This window comes from Chamaea fasciata, unplaced genomic scaffold, assembly GCF_029207755.1.
Source record: "Chamaea fasciata isolate MVZ Bird 193981 ecotype frontalis unplaced genomic scaffold, bChaFas1.0.hap1 SCAF_4, whole genome shotgun sequence".
Taxonomy (NCBI): Eukaryota; Metazoa; Chordata; class Aves; order Passeriformes; family Sylviidae; genus Chamaea; species Chamaea fasciata.
In genome coordinates, this window is record NW_027094089.1 from 60944169 (window position 1) to 60968621 (window position 24453).

The 24453-nt window shown below is 38.8% G+C and overlaps 1 protein-coding gene across 1 annotated transcript in view; it reads left to right on the forward strand.

Annotated features, from left to right (window-relative positions):
• KIF27 (kinesin family member 27) overlaps positions 1 to 24453 on the forward strand; it is a 29883-nt gene extending 5430 nt beyond the window's left edge. The window contains 15 exon segments of the mRNA XM_066181762.1: positions 6442 to 6585; positions 10050 to 10256; positions 11446 to 11621; positions 11971 to 12104; positions 12641 to 12796; positions 13803 to 14008; positions 14909 to 15106; positions 15450 to 15563; positions 16675 to 16848; positions 18188 to 18403; positions 19453 to 19565; positions 19567 to 19657; positions 21920 to 22118; positions 22529 to 22693; positions 23281 to 24453. Of these exon segments, the coding sequence (XP_066037859.1) occupies positions 6442 to 6585; positions 10050 to 10256; positions 11446 to 11621; positions 11971 to 12104; positions 12641 to 12796; positions 13803 to 14008; positions 14909 to 15106; positions 15450 to 15563; positions 16675 to 16848; positions 18188 to 18403; positions 19453 to 19565; positions 19567 to 19657; positions 21920 to 22118; positions 22529 to 22677 (2277 nt within the window). The 3' untranslated portion in view covers positions 22678 to 22693; positions 23281 to 24453.

Genomic DNA, 24453 nt, shown 5'->3' on the forward strand with positions numbered 1-24453 from the left:
GTTGAGCATTCATCAGCCTTGGGAGGTGGTGGGCGATAGCTTTTGCATCATCCGTTTTGTTTTATTTTCTTTCTCTCTTCCACTTTGTCATCACTTACTGATCATCTATCTTGACCCACAAATTTTCTTGCTTTCACTTTCCCTTTGCTCTTCCTCTGTCCTCCTAGGAGATGGAGGTAGGGGGAAGTGAATTGATAGCTCTGTGTGAATCGATAGCGATCTACTGGGGTAACCCACAACAGTCTATTTTGGAACTCAGCCTGTGGCTCAAGGCTTTCAAGATAATACCAGATTTGATTATAATGTGCTAGATTAAGTTTGTAGCTGTTAATACTGTTTAGTTAAGGTGTTGAATGACTGTTGCAGGTCATGAAGCTGCATATTTGCCTTGGGTGCTGATTTGTATGTGTCCTTGAATATTTAGATGCTTGATTCCTTTCTAGCTGTACAACAGCCTCCAAGAGTCATGAATGACTATTTTCAGATTTTGCTCTTTTGTTTGCTTTTTATAGCTTTGTTTTCCTTTGTTTGGGAGAGCTATGACAAAACCACTGACCATCAGCCTAATCTGATGCTAATCAGATTGTTCATACTGATGTGCTGTGATCCCAACTTCGATTATTGTTCATAAGGTTAAACAGCTGTTTGGGGTTGCCACACAGGAACACGCTCTAAGGTGATTGATCCCTGTGGTGTATGTATGGGAGTATGTATGGGAGGAGTTGGGCAGGAACACAGGGGCATTGCTGGCTCTGACAGTTTGTGATTTCATGTCTGAACAGGCTCATTAGCCCATCAAACTAATACGTCATTTGAAGGAATGAAGGTGAAACACAGTGTCTTCTATAGCTGTGTTGGATCTGCCCCATCCCTATAAAGTCAGTGTCCAATGCCCTTAGAAATGCAAGAGGTTCTAGTCTAAAAGCCCACAAATGGGATTGTGGTGGTCTGAGAAGGTCTCTTGGTCTGAGGCTACAGAGACACTAAACCAGAGACTGAACCCTCAACTGTGATAGCTGATCTTGTAGTAAAGAACAAACAATGGAAGCAGAGATCAAGTTAATAAGAGAAGAAGCAGCTCCTGCTCAGAAGAGGAGAGAGAAGAATCAGAACAGGCAGCCAGTTCCACAGAAGGTTAGGAAAGGAAAGAGACAGAAATTGTAAGAGGTGGAAGCTACCTGGTCCCTATCCAGACTTAGCTGCAATGTAATGTGTAAAGATTTTACCTGACAAGATGAGCTAATTGCTACCTGGCTGCTCCAGAGCTGGAATAGTGGGACTAACAGTCTGGAATTTATAAGATAGGGAAACACATCACGTGGGATTCTTTACTAGGGATTGTGGGATTGACAGAGGGATTGGAAGAGAGTCAGCCACCTCCAGGTTCCAGAGGTGACTCCTGTTGAGCGTGAGGACAAAGTACTCACTTAAGGAAGATACTGTCATCCAGAGGCATTTGGACTGCCACAGAGAAATATATTTAATGTTTAAGGGAATTAGAGGTGGTGAAGGTGGTCTTCAGTGACATGGAAAATAATCAGGCCTCAAAAGATCCAGACAATATACAGTGCATATGATCTGAATGGCAGAAATCTGTACGGAACACACAGACATCGTATGACAGCAACCTAGTAAGGCTGAATTAGGCTGACTCTGTGGCACCAGCTTTGTACAGAACAGTTTACCAGTCCTACTGATTTACTCAAAAGCTCTATTCCCTCTCCTTACTATGTGCCTGTATCTCAGCTGTGGAAAGATTGTTACACAAGGTCTAGCAACTCAAAAGATAATGTGGATAATCTCTTAAAACCTCTTTGCCTGGGCAGGCCAACATATTGGCTACCATGAGCAGGAATTCCTCTGCTTAAGGGAAGGGGAACCATGGGCCCATGACACATCCCACCCTACAGTTCTACCTGCATGACTGTGAAAAGGTTATGAGAAGTGGGGCAGTGCACCTATTTTGGTCCTGGAACTCTGCACATAAAGCAGTCTGTATGTAAAGGACGAAGAGGCAGTGGTTAAAAAGGGTCTTCCAGAAAGATTACTGTTGCAGTTGCTGCTAACCAGTCCCTGAGATGCAGTAGACCCTTTCCTCTTTCTGATGCTGATTCCGTGGATTTATGCCTCTCTGGGTTTGACACCATGCTCTACCATGTGTTACAGTCTGCTCTAACTACAAAAGAGCCAAGAGAGCTCTCTGCGAGTAAAATGGAAAGAACTCTGAGGATTGATTACTCCCTGAAATGAGATTAAAACCAAATGAGGTTATATGTTGATACCAAGAAATTGACCAATAAATTTTATTTAACAGTAAAAGAGGGGAAGGGAAGTTCCGGGAAGTTCCGGGAAGTTCCGGGAAGTTCCGGGAAGGGAAGGGGAAGGGGAAGGGGAAGGGGAAGGGAAGTTCCGGGAAGGGAAGTTCCGGGAAGTTCCGGGAAGTTCCGGGAAGTTCCGGGAAGTTCCGGGAAGGGAAGGGAAGTTCCGGGAAGGGAAGGGAAGTTCCGGGAAGTTCCGGGAAGGAAAGGAAAGGAAAGGAAAGGAAAGGAAAGGAAAGGAAAGGAAAGGAAAGGAAAGGAAAGGAAAGGAAAGGAAAGGAAAGGAAAGGAAAGGAAAGGAAAGGAAAGGAAAGGAAAGGAAAGGAAAGGAAAGGAAAGGAAAGGAAAGGAAAGGAAAGGAAAGGAAAGGAAAGGAAAGGAAAGGAAAGGAAAGGAAAGGAAAGGAAAGGAAAGGAAAGGAAAGGAAAGGAAAGGAAAGGAAAGGGCGATGAAAGGGCGATGAAAGGAGGAAGGGAACAGGAAGAATCACACCAGACAGTTTAAGTAGGAACATACCACCCCTCCATGGATAATGATGTCTCGTTGATCCTCTCCATCTGGTCTTGCTGGTGAGGGTGCCCTGTCAAAAGCATAGTACCCAATGGATTAATATACATTTGGGTCATGTGGGGATGCCCAGGTGCCTCCCCTGAAGCGAGGACATTTGCCACTGTCCCTTGAAAGACTTTGGGTCAGTTGCATCATTTTGTGTCATGTCCTCTGGTGCAGGGTCTGGGAAACCCTTCAGGGGGGCCTTTGGTGGGCCTTGACACACCCTTAGCTGCCCCTCATGTGACTGTCCTGTAGATGTGACTTTCCTGGGGTGAGAGGTCCCACAGCTGAGCTAGTCTGCACAGCAGAGGATGGGTGTTCACTGCCTCTGACCAGAGGTTCTCACATGCACTGAAAACCCTCCTCCCCCACTCTTTGGTGGAGTGGGAGTTGGTGCAAACCTGGCAACAGATAAGCCTGGGGCTGTGGCCTCCTCCTGAACCTGCTGGGCTTGGCTTTTCTGTGAATGCTGTCCCAGCCTTATCCGTTACTACCTAGGCCTGAGATGCTTTGACCAATAGTGTTACTTTTCTTACCTTGAATAGCTTTAGTCAGTTTAACTGACAGTTCAGGGTTTCAGTCAGGAGACCCATTTGCTGTGAGTTTTGTTGGTGCAGCTTCATCGTACAGTTTTGCCGTAATGGGCAAAAATCGTTATAACAATGTTTGAGCCATGAGTGATAACATTTCAGTCTCTGACACCATGGAAGGACTGTGATGGTCTCTTGTAGGATCATACAACAATTCTTTTAGCATAGCCTGGGCTCCTGACCTGAGTGGCTACTGTAACCAGACAGAACCCACATCATGGACTAAATAAATTCAGTGGACATTTTATGGATATTTTACAGGAGTGGCCTGTAGACATAAGGAATGATATCTGTGTATAAGTTACAGGATAAGAAGGGAAGGAAGACTGGTTAATAATGTTGCATCGGATAGTGTGTGGCTTGACCATGACATAAATGGTGTGGAATATAAATGGAGGTTGTACTATGTTGTAGATGGAGATGGAGTTAATTTTCTTCATAAATGTTTGCAGGCTGCCATGTTTTGCATTTCTGTAGTACAGTCTGATAAACACCAGTGTTTTAGGTCTTGCTGCAGAGTGTTGGCACAGCATCAGGGGACCAACTGTCTTTGTGAGTGAATAGATAGGCGAGTGCACCCAGGGACAGGAGGAGTACAACCAGGCAGATGACCCAGGTCAACCAAAGAGATGCTTCACATCATATGACATACTCAGAAACTGAAAGGGGGAGGAGGGGGATTTAGTTATGTTAGCTGTCTTTTTGCACAGGAGCTAATGGGCATCAGTCTACCCCTTTGAGGTAGAGAGTGATTGCTTTTGCATTAACTACCTTTGCATTGTTGTTTGAGAAAACAACAACTTGTGTTGTTTTCTCTGCTCTTTTACTTCACTTTCACTTACTGAACAATTTGTGTCTTGACTGTCAAGTTTTCTTTCTTTTACTCTCCCTTGGGATTGGGGGCTTGGAAGTGAGGGAGCGTACTTAGTTGGGGGAAAAAGAAGAGAAAGAGGAAAAGAGGGTAAGAGAACTTCCTCTTCTCTTGGAAGTGTGTACTTAGTTGCATACCCTCAGTAGTTGTCCTATGAACCCAGAAATGGTTTTGAATCCAGCAAATATATTACTCTGTCAGAAGCCTAACAGATATAATTGCAATACAGATATTTTCAAAGATATCTGTGAGCTTACAGATAACCCAGGGAGTAAGTTTTGCAACTTTTGTCTAATATTATTTAATGCAATGTATGTAATCTGCTAGTCTGTCTAATATTACAAAGTTACAGTCTCGTCTCTTATCTCTTAGCAATTTCCTAAACTGTATTTCTTCAGCTACGATCTCACAAAACCTCCTGTATTTCTTTTTCCATTGCCATGCCTTCTTCTGAATGAGTTTCTAAAATATTTGCAGATTTCTTTGTCTAACTACTTTCTAACATTTGCTTTTGTGTTAAACATCAACTTTTGCTTTTTGGTGACATCATACTTCTTTATGGTTTTCCAAATGAGGTGAAAATTTCAAAACAACATCTGGGATTCTTAGCATGCAGATGTCACATGAGGATCCTGTCATATTGGTAGTGCAGATTAGCTGTTTCTCTCGCAGTAGATAATAGTCCTAGAGATGATCTATGGGGAGAAGGGCTGTCAGCCTTCTGAGAACATGTCTCCTAACAGAACTGACACATGATCAAATAAGTAATTCTTTTTGGAAACATCCCCATATACATTTAGGAAGTACATATATCGGATATGCTGAGTTAAAATGTTGACTATGAACATCAAAAGAAAAGAAATGCAGATTATTGTACAGTGAAAATAACCTCAAATCAAAATTAATTTTATTACTTAAAACAACTGTACACTAATTGGAAACTGAGTGAAGTTCTGTTGCAAGATAAACATCTCAGAGAAACTAAGTTTGTCATGTGTGGAAGGAGGCAGTGCTCCAGTAAGTTAGAATTTTGTAACATCAACCCATTTTTAGTTTGCAACCAAACTGACAAACCTATAGATTGTGATCAGGCAATTGCACAAACAAATTTTGTCTTTTCTTTGTTCTCAAACAATTTAAATCACAGGTTTTTTTCTTCCTTCTTAATTTTCTTCTGTGGCTTGTTTTAAACCTCTGTTTCCCAGGTTCTAAACAGTGTAAAAACTGAGCTTAAACTTAGCTTAAACTCACTTCCCCAGGTGAGTATGCCAGGAAGAGATGGTTAGAGGAAGGCTAAAATAAATGAGATGCTACAAACTAGAGCAGAGTCTGCATACGGACAGATTTAATAACTAGTAGTGGACCTATTCTTGTCTGTACATACACATTTCTTTGCTAGCAGCTATTACTGCCTGAATAATGTTGTCTTACATGATATTAAAATACTGGCATAGTGGATTGGCTGTAGCTAACACCCAAATTCATTCATATGTCCACCACCACCACCTCTTCTCTTTGAGAGAAAGAAAAAAAAAGGAAGAGCGAGAATGAGAAGGTTTGTGGGTTGATGTAATGTTTCAATATTTGGTTTTGGCTTCTGTAGGCTTTCTGGAAGAGTAACAACATTTGGAAGTCTCCATCAATAAGTATCAGTTCATTTACAAGAACATATGAAGAAGCATTCTTATGGTTTCTTTAATCTTTAAACTGTTATCCAAGTTGCATATTGAGGACAACTGTTCTTATTGTTTTCATTTGAGAGGTGTATTAATCACAAGATGCCGTGATCTTGTTGCTACATGTTACAGCATACCTAAGAGAATAATTGAATTTAATATATACTTCAATAAATTAGGTTTGGTTGTGAGTACATGATCTCCTTTGGAAGAATGAAACTTGTCAGAACAAAATCAATAGATGAAAAAGAAGTGAAGAAATAGCTGCTACAAACTGCAGATAACCACTTAGATAATTTGCTACACATACCTCAAGACTTTGCAGTTATGGTCATGTCTTTTAACAACAAATGAGGTTCAATTTTGATTCATATTCCCATTGTAGGAATAATAATGTCCCTTTTGCCCAGCTGAACTTTTCTTCTATTATCTAGCAGGTACTAGTTATGGATGAGGAACTATTTAGCCAGAAGAATCATGAAGTGCAGATACTGCAGAATCAGATAAAGACATTACTGCGGGAAAAGGAAGAACAACAAGAATTTTTAGAGGAGGCTCAAGAAACACAAAGATTACAGGTATTTTTCTACCTGTAATGTGTTTTCTACACATTTATCTGTATTGAATCATCCTTCTACCATGCGAATACATTCAACATGTCCCTTAGAATTTTTTTTTTTTACTTAATTATCGGTCAGTATTAGGGACATTGTGTTTTAATTAGAGCTGTTTCACTGAATGAGTTGGGTTCATCTAGTGGATGTATCACAGTAACATGATTCCTGGAGACTGTATATGAGCCTGGCTGTGGCAGAGGCCTCCTGCATAACTTGAAGTGAACTATTCATGCTCCCCATGCCTCCTGAAGCATAACACATAACACTCTCCCCAGATTTGTATTATTGTAAAAGAGTTTCAGGACAATTAATAGATTAGGATTTGAAAGCCTTTGAAAGATTCTCCAGAATTTAAAAAAGACTGTACCAATCCTACAGAATGCTTTCATTGAAAAGTTGTATAGAAACTTATTTTGTTATAGCTTTATTAAGAATAAGAGTATTGTTCCCTTTTGACTTTCTAAGAAAGAATTCCATCCTAACTTTCTGATCATTTACCACTAGAGAAAACTGAGTGACACAATGGAAAGTGAAGTAGTGACAAAGAGGCTGCTTGCCTCTTCTGTAAATCTTGAGATTGCTAATGAAATTATGGTGGCTAATATGTGCATAACATTTCAAAGTTGAGAAGACTGCAAAATAGAATAGTTAATATTCTGCTGGTGTTGCCTGATACGTGGATGACAGATAAGTTATATGGATTTTTAAAACAGAAACGCATAAACATGGATAGCTAGTGCTCTTCTCCTTATTATACTTTTTCTCCTTTTTCCTTTTCTTTGCTGATGGCTTGGGGAGAGTCAGTACATGAAAGGTAAGTAAACTAGTAATGATCTTTTTCTTTTTTCTGTCTCTTTCTGTCTTCGCTGTCTGTCATGGGTCATTTCTGGCTAGATTTGTTTTTTTAGCCTGCACACCACAGTGTCAACTTATACTGTGATAATTATTATATAAATTTTGGAGGATACAAGGTAGCTGTCACAGTGTAGATAGAAGGTCATTTCAGTATCAGAGACAGGAAGGAAGCTTGAGAGCTTTCAGGCACCATTTTGGCATTTAGTTCACTAAACAGCCACTTCTTTTTAAAAACATACAATGTAGGTAGGATAATGAAAAGCAAGTGCTTCTGTCCATATTTTACATTGTAATCACAGGAATATGTAATTTAATGATACATGATAGAATAAGGACTTTGAGAGTAGCAGGTATGAGGTAGGAGGTAATAAATATTTATACACATGTATTTATGCAATGGCTGTTACACTGTGGAGTTGTATGTGCAATTGTATCAGGGACAAATAGCTTCAAGGTGGCTGTTACTTCTTCCAAAAAGATAACAAATATAATATTCATACATATATTCTCTTTTCTGTGACATAGGAATGAATAATATATATTGTATTCCAACACAATGTCAACTTGTAAGGCATTGTATATTTGTGTTTGGAAGGAACTTTCAATCTAAGACAACACCACAAAGAATGAATAAAAGCGTGCATTCAAAGTAGAAGGATGCAGAATGTATCATGAGCTATTTTTCAACTTCCCTGTTCTTGCTAGGCCAGTTTTTAACCATACTTCAAAATGAATCAAAAACAATAGAGTGAGTTGAAAATGGATATAACTTGGTGTAGTGGTTTGAAAGCAAAACAAATGAGAGGCTCCAAGGCAGAGATACAATTTAATAGGAAGAAAGGAAAGAAAGTAAAATAAAATAGATGCAATAATACAAAATACCACTGACAGAGTCAGAATACAACCTGAGCAGAGTGATGGAAGCAGTCCAGATGAGGTGGTCTTCCTGAAGCAGTGATCCTGTAGAAAGGTCTGGTAGCTCTGGTCCTCTGGGAATCCAGTGGGTCAGGGCCCCCTGTACTGTCCCAAACCCAGATTATATCCAGGTGAGAATGCTTGGTTCCTCCCCCTGGGCAGAGCATCTCACAGTGGGATGATGAGTCATGCAGGGGGTCCTTGATGGCCCGTTAAACAGAGACAACTCCCGGAGGGGGTTACTATGAGTCATGGGCAAGGCATTTGATGGGCCATTAACAGAAGATAATGGCCCAGAGGGAGGGGGTCTGGGAAAACACTGCCCCACCTGGATTCAACAGTTCATGAAGATGGTGATAGAATACTTTGTGCACATCCTGTAATACAACCCATGACACTTGGCCATATAGATGAATCAGTTTTGATAACATAAATATTTTGAACAGTATATGAATAATGCTGTGACAGAAGCAGATAAGGTCTCCAAACCAGCATTATCAATAAACCTGAGGCTGCATGGAAGAAAAAGCAGGAAGTGATCCTGGGATCATGTATATGTTTAGTTCAGTATACATTTTTAATTAATAAGACTCAGACCATAAGTTTAATTTGAAAATGTTTGTTTAAATCTCATTTTATTTCCCCGTAAATACGCATATAAAGCAAGCATGAGCTACTAATTATGTCATCCACTTCTCACTAGATGCCTAGATAGGCTAATGTAACTAAACTGGGTATGCTGGTTTGAAGGTGAACCAGTGGGAAAAATGAAACCCACACAATTACCTTGAGAGATATTTCAGGTCAGAGTTGCAATTTAATAGAAAGGTTAAAATAAATCTAATAATACACGTTAAAACTGGCTTAGACCCACAAACCTGTGCTCACAGTCCTGTCAAGTGGTGACTGCAGTCCTGCTGAAGTGACGGTTGCTGTGAAAAGTGTTGGTCCTCCTCTGGATCCATCCAGGGGTGGTGGGGGTCCCAAGTCCTCAGGTATATATGCCCAGGTTCAGGGGAGAGTATTCAGCACCTTCCCCAGGGCACACAGTTGCACGGTGGGAATGATGTAATCCTGATTTTTGGGAATCCTTGGGGGTCTAAGTTGTTACAGCTGTCTATTACATTGATGCTGTTGAGCAATTATGGCCCATTAGCAGAGATGACCCCCTCAGGATCGGTGGGACTGTGGTAGTGCTTCCCCAGAAGGAGTTAGCACTGCAGAGTCATTCATGAAGAAAAAGAAACACTCCCCTCTTCACAGGGTTTGGCTCTTCTCCCTTATCTCATTTAACACCGAGCTTGTAGCCGAGGTGCCAGGTGTGCTCTGGGCATCTACTGCAAATGAGGAATCATTAAGAGTTGTCAGGAACGGCCTAAAATACTCAGTTTGGTTACACCTCACATTGGCACTCTTTCTGTAACTTTGGAAACCAGGGCAGGTCTTTCTAAACGAAAATGTGTCTAAACTTTACTGGATTGGCAGGGTTGTGCGCTGAGACTGCTTATATGTCATAGAATTCTCAGTTTGCTGCCCTACAGAATAATTTAAGGTCAGTGGGTGATTTACAAGATTCCTGACCTTTGTGAGGAATTAGAAGTCGTGAATATGATATTGAGCTCAGTTTTGCTTTTGCTTTATTTTTTTCCCATGAGATTGAGAAAATGGTGGAACAACAAATGCTCATTGATCAGTTAAAACTGAAATTAGAGAAGTTTGAAGATGTGAAAGCTTTAGATTTCCCAAGTGCTTATGAAGATGGGCCAGCTGTAATGGCATTTACTAGGAGGCCCTACCATGTCCCAGTCACAAAAAACCTGCTACACCCCCTTCACCTGCCATCAGGGACAGAGATCCAAAAGGTAAGGTCTACCCAAATTTTCCCCCTTCTACTTTGTAATGATTATAGGCCAATGATTAGACGTGACATGACAACATATGTTGGCTTCCTCAGATACTGCTGCTTAACTTCCCACTGAAGACTCTGAAAAATTAGTTTTGTAACATTTGTTTATGCCACAATTATCCAAAATATTTAGGCTTAAAATTCCCACCTACAAATGCTATGGCTCTCATGTTTTCAACCCCCAGCTGGTTTTCTGGAGGTTTTTTCAAGTATGAAACATTATAAAAAATCAATGATTATTCTTACCAATATGTTGAGTACATGGGATAATGAATTTCTAACAGAGCCCTCTTTCATATTTGGAACAACTCCTCTTGGCTCTTGCAAAACCTTTTGTTACAAAGGTATTCAGAGTTATTATAGAAAACCTGTGTAATTTTACTTACAAGCTCGTGTGGTGAAATATTTTTTAAAGTATGAGTAACGAATTGCTAAATTGTTGCAAGTATTTTTACTCATTATTTTCATGTGCTTTTTGACAGGGGTGTTACAAATGATAAGCCAAATCCGTGAATTAAAAATATTAATAACAAATTCATTAATAAAAACAAAAAAATCAAGAATTTGAGAAATAGAAAAACCCCGATAAAACCACAACTAAAGCTCAGTTCCGATCCCGGGAATCGGCACTGGGTGAACCGAAAATCCTGCCCCTATGGCACAGAATCCCCCTTTGGTTCCCAAATTCGGAGTGTGCAGGGCCCCATTTTTATACAGTTTTTGGGCTTGTGCAACCGATTACTTCATTGGTTCTTTGTGTAATATGGTCCTCGATTCATATTCTTATGGTTTCCTTTTTGGATGTGAATTGGGTGAATAGTTTTTCAGGAGAGACATAAACTTATGTCTCGGTTTACTGGAACCAGGTATTGGTATGTCCTTAAAGAGATTGGGATGATGGATATGGGGTGCTGAGTGCTTGGCCAATGGCTGATGATGGCAGTGCTCAACTCCATCACCCATGGGTGGTGCCTTCCTTTCTTTCGGTGATGGGTGATTCTCTGCTATTCGGCCGAGGAATGTCTTCCCAGAACCCTGCATTCCTTAGGCTTTAAACATTATACAGTAACACACAAACTAACTATATAGGTTTATAAAGTATCATAAAAAGAAAACACGAATTAATCCTACAATATCTATCACAGGGGTATACCAGCCCCACTGTCTCGTCCCTGGCCAGGATAATGGCAGAATTCCATGTTCGCAGACAGATTATACTGAGCAAATTAGAAGATCAAGATAAAGTCCTTCACCACCACCTCTCTGATCAGAGTGATGAACAGGAAGACAGTACAGGCAGTGAAGAGAAAACCACATATAAGTAATTTTTTTCTTTGACATTTGTTACGGAAAAATGTATAGCAAAGGTCGTATTACTGCCTAATCCTTCCATGTAATGATACTTACAGTAAACCTATGGGACCAACCTGGCATACTGCAAAATAAGTTTAATGTATGTAGGTTTAGCAAAGATTGCGTAATCCTTGCTTGGGGGTCAGAATCTACCTTGCAGATTGGGGAATTGGGTGATGATGTGTGTGGGAGTGGTGTGGATGAGAAAGAAGGTAGTTTGAGATTCTTCTCTGTTAAGATCATCTACTTTGCATGATGCTTAAAGAAAAAAAATCCCTGTGTATTTGCAGAGTAGCATGTTTATCATTCTTCCATAGGCGTTCCATAAGCCAAACATGGACAACAAATCACACTTCTCCATGCTTCCTTCCTGATGTAAGTGACATGAAATGTCAAGTAGACAAGTCTGGTTTGTCCAATAAATCTGCGCTACAAACTGATGCAACCACAGGTATAATGGAAATCATTAGAGCAAATCTTACTGCAGCATCAGAATATGCAATAATGTCTTTAGCACACATAATTAGTTTTCCCAGAAAAATATGTTTATTTGTTGCAAATATTTTTTGGTTATAATTCAGTGTAGGTTTTCCAATTTCTGTTTTTCTTTCCCATTCTGAAACAGATGTTAGTAACCTCTAAGTAATACCTACTAGCCAGAAGGCAGTTCAGTCATAAAAAGGTAGTTAGATATAAATCTTTAGTACTGCTTCAATGAAAGAAAATGGATGCTACTATCTTACCAGAAAAACTGAAGTGGTTTCTGGAATATTTTTCACACCTAGGGTCTTGAAATACAAGTGTATACCATCCTTTTTTTCCTGTTTAGACACATGGCAGGGAAAAATACCCTGCTGTCTTCTCTCCTTTTGATTCTTGTATTTCATATGGGACAACTGCACACAGTCAATATTGCAGAGCACTACCTTTTGAATACAGGATCTATTCCAGATTTTATAACTCTATTTTGCTTTGTTTTTTTTTAAGGTGAAGAGATTGACAGCCTCCAGAAAATCCATGTTTTTAACATGCAGAAGTTAAAGAATTCAGAGTTGAGACTTGCTGAGGCTGAGCAAAAAATAAGAGAACTTGCACTTAATATCAAAAGGAAAGAGGAACTTATAAAGGAGTTAGTAAGAACAGGTAACTGGCTGCTGTAGGGATACTGGATACCGTAGGGAATGAAGATGTTCAGAAGCCAAAGAAAAGGCACAGAGAACCTGAAGTCTTGTATGTCTTAGTTTTTACATAACTATCTTAGACAAGAATATTTTTAACAACCTAAAAATCCACAGATTTTGCTAATTACTTGCTATGATTGCGCTGGAAATTTTGACTACAGCCTACTCTACTATGATGTGAAGATTATTTGTTAAATATTTTTGTGTTTTGTTGGTTATTGCTTTTATCCAACAGTAGTGTAATTTTTAATGTGTGGTCAGTGCTACTGATGTCTTTGTAGACATGTATTTGTGACATAATGTCTGGAATAGGAGAAAAGATACATGTTCTATATTCTATAACAGTATAGAAATGGGAGTCAGAAGTGGATGAAGGAAAAAGTCAGTGTCCCTGGTGGCTACATCCCTTACACACAGAAACTAGCTTTGTGATAACAGGAAGGATCTCTTTCCTCAGCCCCTTCAATCACTCTCTTCTCCTTTTTGTTTACCTTCTCTTGAGGTGGTCTGAGAAAGACTTTGTGCCATCCCAGAGTGCCCAAACAGGACAAGTCACAGAGTAGAAACATAATCCAAGATTATTTAATAATTATTTAGCTGAAAGTTGACTAATAAATAAATGGCATATTCTTCTGAGAAAAACAAGCAAACGAAATTATTAAATACAGGATAGCCATTTTGCCAAAATATACAGTAGGCAGAAGAATTTAACTCTGGCACTCAGATGGCACTTTATTTTGTGGCATAAGGTGACTCATGAAGCATTCAGATTTAGGACTCACTTTATCTTCATTTCAGAAGGGAAAGAAGGGAAATGAAGGGAAATGCAGGTTCCTTTAGTGTTGGAAAATGTATCAGGAATTACTGACTTAGAAGAAAGTAAGTAATGTTTCAACACCAAGAGTGAGAATTATATTTCAACTGATTATCATGTTGGTTTTAAACTATTTGTATCTGCTATCTTTAAGGTAAGGATGCTCAGTCTGTAAGCAGGCAGTATTCTTTGAAGATAAGTAAACTCGAGCAAGAAATTGAGAAGGCCGAAAGTGAACTGGCTGAAACACAAAAGCAGCTTCAGGAGCTTGACAGTAAAGAGCTGAGAGACATTCCTGAGAAAGTCATGTTACTGAAAGAATGCCAGAAGAAGATGGAGGCAGCTAAGTTGAAAGTGCAGGTATTTCTGATCTGATTATTAGGATTTGCAAATCTCCGTCTCACTGTCTGAACTTTAACTCTGCTTGTAAAATTCTTACCCATTTTACACACTGGAAGCCGGTTGGATTGAAGTAGCTAGTGAGAAACTTAATACTATTATACTCAAACCATTGGTTAACATCTACTTTAGATACATAAAATAGCTTCTTGGTATGTAAGAAGCTAAGAAATTACTGGGAATGTGAGCTGTCGCTGTATATAGTTCAATAGACTATATACATCATTGTATATAGTCCAATAGAAGAACTTATTCGAGAGAGGGTATTACAAATTGATTACCTGATGTAAATAGAATTGATGTTTTATGAAAATACTATATAAATTCTAGCTCTAAGCAAATCCCTGTGATGCTTTGCAAGATTAGGCCCAATACAGGTGTATTTGTTTGATACTGACCTTCTAAGTTCTGCTTCCTCTAAGTTAGTATTCTGTATAGGGCTGGCTTAGGTGCTTGGTGCCTCTCAATCCTAGAATGGCAGGTCAGAAAAGTTCCATACAGAAACAGGTAGTGTGCTTACTGACTTGAGCTCAGCATTCTGACACCAGCATTCTGGCTCCAGCATTCTGACATCATTGGATCTCTTCAAATTTTCCAGAACTGTGGTTTCTGCTGGATTTTAGTACTTTCACTGTATTGCCAAACATGAACTGTACCTTTTCATGTTTAATTCTGCCTATGCCAACTTACCAGATAGCTCAGAAATTACAGCAATAACAAATGATTGTTTGGGCCGAAGTTAGTAAATCTTGCTGACCCTAAGAATTGCATGAAATAAAGAATGCAACTAAGTCATATAGTTACAAGTCATTAGTTCCAAGTTTTCCTGCTCTTAAATTGAAATTTGACATGAACATTCAGACCTTACAGAAGAAGCAGCAAGACACCAAGAATTTGGCTTTATTATCTAACCAAAGTGAGAGAGAAGCAAGAAAACTTGAGCAGAAAGTGGCTCAGTTGAAACATCAGCAATCCCAGATACAGAAGAGACTGTGTGAGGAGAGTGAAAAGAAGAAGCAACTGGAAGCAGAGCTTCAGCAGGACCAGCAACAAATTAAAGTAGGATTCTTCCTGTTTCCCTATGACAAAGATTAGGATGAATAATTTTTTCCCTGCTTCCTCAATACACTACACTACCAGGCTTTCTCTAATTTTCAATAATGACTTAATGAATTTCTTGATAAATGCAACAAAGAAATTGTCTATAAACATTTTACATTAACATCCATTTTACCTTTCTCTTTCTTTTTTTTTAATTTTATTACCTGATGTCTAGTTCTGCATTGCAGTTTTAGAAATAAATTAAGGGTCAGTAATTCAGAATATAGCTTGTGGGGACTCTCACATGAAATGTACTTGACTGACTGATGTAGGAAGAATGGTGCTTTTTGTTTGTTCACAGGAACTTCAACTTAAGATGGAGCAACATCAGAAGATCCTTAAACTTAAGGATAAAGAAATTTGTGCTTTAAAAAAGAAGAAAAATAACTCAGTGGGAACTCCACAGAAACTACAGGTAGTTAATCTATTCCAAATGTGTGACCCCTGAAATTAAAAAAAAAAAAAAAAATTTCTTCATTCCTAGTCATCTATTTTTATAAACTGTTTGGGAAAAGAGTATTCTGTCATAGTTTTGTCTTTTTTTTGTTGCTGTAGCAAAAACTGGGAGTAGAGCCTAGCAGTACTCTACTCTTTTTGAATGGAAGAAAGGAGGGCCTTTAGTGTTGGGTTTTGTTGTTGTTTGGTTTGTTTGTTGTTTGTTTGTATGTTTGTTTAATTTGTCAAAAATACTGATTCAGAAGCATGTGAATTCAGCAGGTTTGGTTGTCTGGTAGGTTTGAGGGTGGCCTTGATGTACTGTGTTTTAAGTGTTCCATGGGTTGTTCAGGCGTTTTAATTTTGTTTTGGTTTATACTCTGCTGTAAATTGCAGCAGTTTCTGGTTTTGCTTGTTGATAACAGGGTTAGAAAAGTATGTATACTATGTAGCAGTACCACCTACATTATTTCAGATGTGGACACTGGAATATGAATTACCCTAAGTCTTTAAAGGTGAAAAGAAATGTTTAAAGTTAAATAAAAGAAACATTTTAGCCTTAACAGGAATATATCCACTGATAAACTCACTTCAGAATAAGTTTATAATGGACCATGCTTGCAGGATCAGAGCTGTCATTTACTGTTTTTTATTCTTTCAACGAAATTATTTTTGTCACTTAGTGTTTTCTCACAAAGAGCTCTTTTTGAGCAACTAAAAACCAATGAGAATGGGCTAGCTGAATTCTTGTGGTTCTAAACCTATCTAAACTTAGTTGCTGTGCTTGGGTAGATGACATCTATTTATATGACTAGTTTAAAAAAAATATTATTTAGAAAAGATACTGCATCTGACACGAGTTTGTTTATATGAGGTGTAGCAATGTAACATTACTAAGGCCCCCTTTAAGTCAGTCCAGTTTCTGTCTTATTCTCAATAAGGTTTCTGTTGCAGAATTAATACTGACATTAGAAAAGTTAATGTCTGCTACAGTTTTATCAGTAATTCTGAAGAAAGGAAAAAGAAAGTCACAACATTCTGATTCAAAATGTCCTGGTTAATGCTCTCTGAGTCTTCTCTGGAAACTTTAGAAATTAGAAGAGCAGAAGAAATGGCTGGATGAAGAAATGGAAAGAATTCTTCAACAGCACCAACAGTTGGCAGAACTAGAAGATTTAAAGAAAAGAGAAGCCATTGGGGGAAAAAAAGAAGCGTTATTGCATGAGAAAAGCCACCTGGAAATCAAGAAACTGAGGTCTAGCCAGGTGATTCAAGACAAACACACAAAACCCACCACAGTCATAAGGCTAACTGAAAGACTGGTGGTGGGGGAGGGCAGATAAGAGAGCAGAGGAGGCTCAAGGGACCTCCTCTGTCTATACCACTGTGTGTGGTGATATATATGACGTAGATAGGATGTAGCTTGACCAATTGACGTTTCAAATGTAAATAACACAATCATTTTTATTCATTTTTTCTCCCCAAAATTGCAACAACAAAACAAAAACCAAACCAAAACAATTCTGAACTGTGGAATTCTGTTATTGCAGAGCATTGAATGATATCTGTGATATATTATTTATGAATATGACTAAATCCTTCTGCAGTATAGAGAACACAGCAGAGAAATATCTTGTAATATTTACTTTTCAGTAGAAAGAGTGAGAGCAAAGTATCATTGTTACATATAATGACTAGTGCCTTTAGTTTTTATTATGTAGAAAACTGCACACTGAGCATTTTTGTTTTGCTTTATTTTAATGGTATCTGTCAACTCAAAGTAAATGAGGTCCCATTGCAAGAAACAAGCAATTTTTTCACTTCAGAATGACAGTATGACCTACTGTCTTGGTTTAGATAGACAGGTATTTGCCAGGGAGGGCTGGAGTTTTCTTTGAAATGTAAGCCCTTTTTCTATTTTTCAATTATAAATTTGCAATTAAAAGGCTGTCAGGCAAAGATTTTGGGAACAGGTATAGTAGTTCTTTACTAAGGATATAAAAATACAGATGTTGTATTACAGAAGAATAAGCAAGCAAATAAAAAAACAAGAAATCCTAGAAAACCCTGACAGAGTCAGAAATACAACCTGACACCCTGTTGGTCAGGGTGTTGGAAGCAGTCCAAAGTAAGCCCTCCTGGAGTGGCAGATGTGGTTTTGTTGGAGTAGAGATGGTCCCGTTGAAGAAAAAGGGGTTCAGTAATGGTGAGATGGGTCCGGTCTTCCTCCAGGGATCCGGTGGAAAACTGGATACCTAGTGGGACTGTGGCTCCTTTTTATCTAGGTTAAGATGGTTTGGCTCCTCCTCCCTGTGCGGAGCATCTTACAATAGTACAATGTAATGTGTCATGTCATTGATGAGTTCTTAATGGTCTATTAGCAGAAGACATTCCTATGGGAGTAGTGAAACAATGAAGAGAGATAAGTAGCACTCCACCATCTGATAAGCGACACTGACCCATTTGGGCAAAGATAAGCAATTCTGCTCCACCCAGATGGAATAGAATAACATGTTCTTTACAAAATCCACGACACCTACTTTTCTCTTACTGGAAAGGAATATCTCATTTTTATATCTGTGCTTACTGTGGTGGTTTTTTTAGGCTTTAAACAAAGATAGTATGAAATTGTCTGCCCGCTTAAGTATGCTGGATCAGGAGCTATGTGATAAAAATATGCAGCTTCAGGGCAGCACCACTGAAGACAAGTCAAACATTTTGGAAAAAATTCAGGCTCTCCAAATGGAAAGGGATCAGCTGCTCAGAAGGAGAAATAGTATGGATGAGAAACTGAAAGATGGTAACGTGTTGTCAAGTGAAGTAAGTAAGAACCTTAGAGATAAATACCAGGTTTTAGGTATTGTTTAATAATAAAGAATTCCAGTCAGGACGTAAAATGTCTCCAAATATCAGGTAAGCTAGAAATCAGGAGAAGAAGTTGGATACTTTTGTGAATAGCAATTTTAGAATACTACTATGATAGCACCAATTATGTACTGATGAATGAAGTTTAAGATCAAAAGAACATAAGTCAGATAGTGCCTTGCCAAACTCTGTTGGTCTAAGAGTCATAATATGAGAAGTAAGGGAACTAGAAATTCATCAGTTTATCACAGGCAGGTATTTTAATGTCAGTATACAGAACAAGCAATATATTCACGTAGTGATGCCCCTTGATTTTTTTTTTTTTTTTTGGTAGAATCTTGTGAAAAAGCAAACTTTACCTGAAAGACTACATATTTTTACAGTGAAAATAAGTCAGATTACATACATGGCCCATTACTTGGAGTTGATCAGTATCATATATTGAAGACAAATTCACATAAAATGCACAGATTACTTTTAGGTCTTGAAAAGCAATATGAGACTATAGCTAAGGTAATAATGTTCCAGAAAGATCCCTACTTGCCTCACTCATCAAACTCCGCAGTGCTTCAGGCCAGGCATTTCTGCCACTTCCCTACACAAATCATGGTCACCAAACTCCTTACTGACTGATTGATTAATTCATTAATCCAACAGAAAACTAGTACATCCAAAAATAAAAAAATAATAGCAGAAGTCAAACTGTGGTGAGGATGAGGGAAGGATAAAAAGAGAAACTTGACTTCTAGTTTTGTGATGAGCCACTTGATCAACCTCTGTATTGTGGTAAGAGTGCTATAGCAGGAAAACACAAATTTGCACTCTACCTCTTATTTTCTCCACTCCACTCTCGGTGCTACAACTAGTTCATCTTACCATTAAGTTTAGGCTTGTTCTTGAGAATGATGTTAAAGATGTCTTGAAAGATTAATACTGAGCTTTTTTTTAAAAAAAAGATCTTACTCGTAAAGTAAGATCTTTTAAAAAAAAGATCTTCTCTGTAGGAAGAACATATTCTTTTCCAGCTAGAAGAAGGAATTGAAGCCCTTGTAGCTGCAATTGATTACAAGAATGAAAGTATTCATAATCGCCAGCACTTACTTAGGTCATCTTCTCAGTCTTTCACAGAGCAAGCATAATGTAATAGGGAAACTAGTTTCCCTGTCTGCTGCTGAGCTGAGAGCTATCATCATCAGTTATTTCAACAAGGTTTGTTTTGGCTAATGAATAATACTTTATCCCATTTTCTATTACTATTCTAGATATTGAGATGGTGGCAAAAAATAAAAAATGCATTTAAGAAACTTTTTGGTAAATGTATCTTCAGGTTACATAGCTCTGTTATTTTTTTTAATGTTAACTTGAGTAAGATACTTGTGGGTTAACTTTGTATAACTTGTTTTGCTGTCATTAGTTAGAAAGGTGCTGCAAATCTGGAAATTACATTGCCCCTTTCCAGTGCTCTGTGTTGCTGACTAGGAGAGAAACAACATGTTTAAATAGTTGTGTTGGATTCAAATTCTTCCTGATTGCACGCTTTCAGAAAGCTTCATAAAACTGCTCTTCCATTGTCTTTTTCCTAAATCCAGTTGTGTTGGTTTAACACAGCCTGGCTTTTAGTGGGGGTGGAGGAAGCCACAGAAGCGGCTTCTGAGAGAAAGCTGTTTGAAGTTTCTACTAAATCCAGCAGATCCAATCTCTGAAGGCTCTGACAATGGACATTGCTGGCCCAGTTGGAGATGTTGGTAATGCCTCTGTGAGGACATATTTAAGAAGGAAAACACTTGTGCACAGTTCTTCTTTTCTGAGGACTGGGGAGGGTGCCGTGGCAGCCATTTGGCTGCCATGGCCACATGGGCGCTGCCATCTTGGCTTGCCCAGTGGTGACCTGTGCCTGCCTGGCTGCTTTTAGCCAGCCCTGCCACGGACAGAAAGGCAGGGATGGTGGTGGTGGCTGCTCCTTTCAGGCGCCCCGCTTGAAGAGAGGCCCTGAATGGAGGCAGCACCGCGGTGGCTGGCACTGCTCATGCGGCAGTGGCAGGGATCATGTGGCCAACAGCGAGGGGCGGGGCGAGCATTTCCCCAGTACAGAGCCTAGATGAGATCAACCTTTTAGTGCTGCAAAATCCTGTAAGAACTTTTCAATGGATAGAACTTGAGAACAAATGAACCTACGAACAGCAATTTTCTTCTGAGTCAGAAAAAAGGAGGTGAAGACGTGAGGAGAACAACATGGTGACACTAAGGTCAGTGAAAGGAAGGGAGAGGAGGTGCTCCAAACGTCAGAGCTGAGATTCTTCTACAAGCTCTGGTGAGGACTATAATACAACAAACTGTTTCCCTGTAATTCATCAAGTGCATAGGGAGATGCAGAGATCCACTCAAAGCCCATGAGAAAAGGTGCTCATGCTGGAGTGAGTGGGTGCTGAAAAGCTGTAATTTTGTGGGAAACTCAAACAGAGAGAGACGATAGAGAGCCCTTGCTTCCAAACTAGAACAGCTTATGCTTAAAAGATTACACCCCATGACCCAATGACCCATGCTATGCAGTTTTGGGAAGACTGCATTGTCCATGGGAAGGACTCACGTTACAGTAGGTCGGGTGGGACTGCTACTCGTGAAAATTAGAACCACGCTAGAAAAGTTCAGAGAGAACTGTCTCCTGTGGGAAGGACCCAATGGCATAGCAAAGGAAAATCCTCTCCCAAAGTGAACTGAAGAAAGATTTCAAGTGAAAAAACTGAGCAAAGCCCTCACACCCTGCCTCCCTGCGCCGTTGGTGGGAAGGAAGGAGGGGCTGGAGGCAGGGAAAAGGTGTTCTAAAGGTTTTATTTTAGTTCTCATTATCCTCTTTTAATTCTGTTAATAATTTTTTCAATATACCATTTAAATTTGAGCCTGTTTTGCCCTTAGAGTGTTTCCTCCAGGTCCTTATCTCAACTCATGAGCCATTTAGGTTTTCTTTCCCCTTCCTCTGCTAAACTAGGGGAAAATGAGTGAATAGTTCTTCATGAGTTCCTGGCTTTTAGCCCGGGTCAAACCATGACACCAGTATAAACAGATTTTGCATACACTCTCTGCAGTGTGTGCGGCTACATACTTAGGAATCATACTGACATCTGGAAACATAAATATTAAATACATTATGGCATGGTGTCTTTGTGACATTGGGTGAACCTTTGGTAATTTTGTAAAAAGGTTGTCTGTGGGATGCAAGTTGGAAGTTTTTCAGAATCTGGAAAACAATGTTCTTTCAGTTTAAACTTTGCACAGGGTATTAAAAAATCCATGTGATCAAAATGTAAGCAGTCCAGTTTTAAAGTGTCAACTTGTAGCAGTGGCGAGTCTATTTCCAGTATAAGCTTAATTACTTGTAGAGATCCAGTGCTTTTGTATGTCTTAATCTATTAGGCTGAAGGGTAAAAGGTTTTCTTAAAATGGTTTGATAAAATAAGTGTGTTTCTTTCTAAGATTGTTGGCCTACATGAGTCTGAACGAAAATTACAAGTGAAGACTGAAGAACATGAAATGAAGTCCATACACCAGAAAAACATGATGCATGAATTAGAATCTGCACTTGAACACATCAAATTGCAGTGTGACAGGCAGCCCACTCACCAGTGCCAAGAACATGAGAAAAAAATACAGTTTATACTGAATCATTTCAAAGGTATTTTCTTCTTGGGCAGGGATTATACAACAAGTATTTTCTTTGGTTATTAACAAAGAAATACTGTATTCCAACTGAAAAAAAAAATAAGGTTCAGAGATATATTTTGGCTACCACTAATTCTATTGTTATATAATGCAAAATGAAATATTTTTTTAAAGCAGTATCAGAATTACTGTATTTTCATATTGAATTTACTGATATTGCAAAGTCGTAAGATACTGGTTCTGTTGACTTTGATCTTCTAAATACAACTAAAAGGTGGGATTGGCACAGCCTTTTTGATCTTACTTGAGGTTAGTTAAAACAAGCACACTGTAAGCAAAATGCCATCGAGATACTCTGTCTAGTTGGGCACCTTGATTTTTGACACAGATACTTGGTTCTTAAACTAGTTTTATTTCTCCTAGAACAAAATAGTAGTGAAGGTACTGCAGAAACCCTGAAAGGGTATGAAGTAAAAATCCAGCAACTAGAAAAAGATCTATTTTTCTATAAGAAAACCAGCAGAGAGCTGAAGAAGAAACTGAAGGGCCTTCTTGGAGAGTCATCTGAATAATTACTGTCATCCAAATGTAAGCATATTATCTCATAATGCTTATGCAATTGTTAATAGACAATTAACACACAGAACTGTGGTGAACACACAGAACTATGCCAGATAGCTGTAAAACGTTGTATTTTTACTGCATTAACTGTTCTTCAGGAATATATTCTACCTCTACCCCCATTTCAAGTGAGAGGCCTTTGTTTATAGCTGTAGTTGTAGCAGTGGTGTGCCAGTGGTTTAAATTCTTGTTCTGTTTTCTTTGTATTCTGACATAATTTCATCATCCACAACCTCAAACTGTTATGGTTAAGACAAAGGAATTTTGCTGTCTGAAAGCATCTGAATGGTCTTGTAACTAACAGCTTTGTTATATGCCCTGTATCTGATGTCTTAAAAATTTCTGGAAGATTGTCGATGAAAAATGCCACACTTCCAGTTACTAATTTACTTTAGCAAAGCTGAAAGAGAGCATTTACACACTTGAAGGGGAAAAAGAAGTAGTCTCTATTGCCATGTTATGCTTTGACTTAAAAAAAACCCCAAACAACTGAACAAACAAAAACCAACAACTCTTAGTAAAAGTTTTTAATTGCTCCATGTCCTTCTTGCCAGACTCCAGATGTACAACACAACTATTCACATGGAGGAGAAAAGAAGATTCAGTTTCATCACTGCTTCTGTTGTTACATTCCTCTCAATGCCACAATATCTCACATGCACAATATAGCCTTCTTGGCCTGTTGGTGTTTCTTTTGAAGGCTCCGCAGACTGGCTCCTTCTCTGAATGGATGCTTCTGTTTCTTTCCACTCAGTGCCTTGCCCTCCTACAGAGAGATGCTGATACGTCTACTCCCAGAGTGAATTAGGGCTCAGCCCCTTCCCTCTAGGCAAGATAATGAGCCTACACATTTGTTACTTTGAAGTACACTATCAAACTGTAAACATGAATATTCTAGAGACTGGGTTATAAATGAGCATGGGAAAGATTATTCTGTGTTGAATATACAAAGAAGCATGTAGTTTAGGATGTGTATCTTTGTGGGGAAACACTTATCCTTGGCAATTGTAGCAGTGGGAAGAGAAGACCCCTGTGAATTTCCAACTTTTTCTAATGCATATATTTGTAAGTTTTATAAGAAATACTCTGCATTTAGTTATTTTTCTTTTTAGTACATTATGAAATGTATTGCTATACAATGCAATAAAACCGTAATTGGTTACTGAGCTTTGGAAATAATAAAATCGCTGTTTGTATATTGCAGTTAAATTTGTAGAATGTCTGTTGTGTGTTGTACTAGTATAGTTGCTGACTGTTTTTCAGTATGTGAATGATTTCATATTTGTCATGGTTCAGTTGTTTTTAGACTGCTTACTAGGATACATGCTTGTATTAACAGCACCTGCTCAGATGAGAGTAACAGCAAGTACCTCTGATGTTTTTGTAGGTGGTGAACTTTTTGAATGGAAACGGCAAAATGTGAGGTGCTGATAACTTTTTACCATGTTCATGCTACAGGTTGCTGATGCTGTAAAACCATGTTGCCTATGTATATAGGCATTCAGGAAAGTTGTAACTTTTAGTTATCTGCTGATAAATTTCGTTTTAGGTAACAGTGTTGGCATTGTTATCCAGTCAAGAGGAAGCAGAACTTGCTTCTGTCGAATTCAAGTGAAAACAGCTGTTAACAAAGTTCACGTCTTTAGTAACTACAAGTAAAAGTACTTTTTGAAGTATCAGAGAACTCCCAATCTGTCTGTGTGCTCAGTGTACTTTAAGCAATTAAT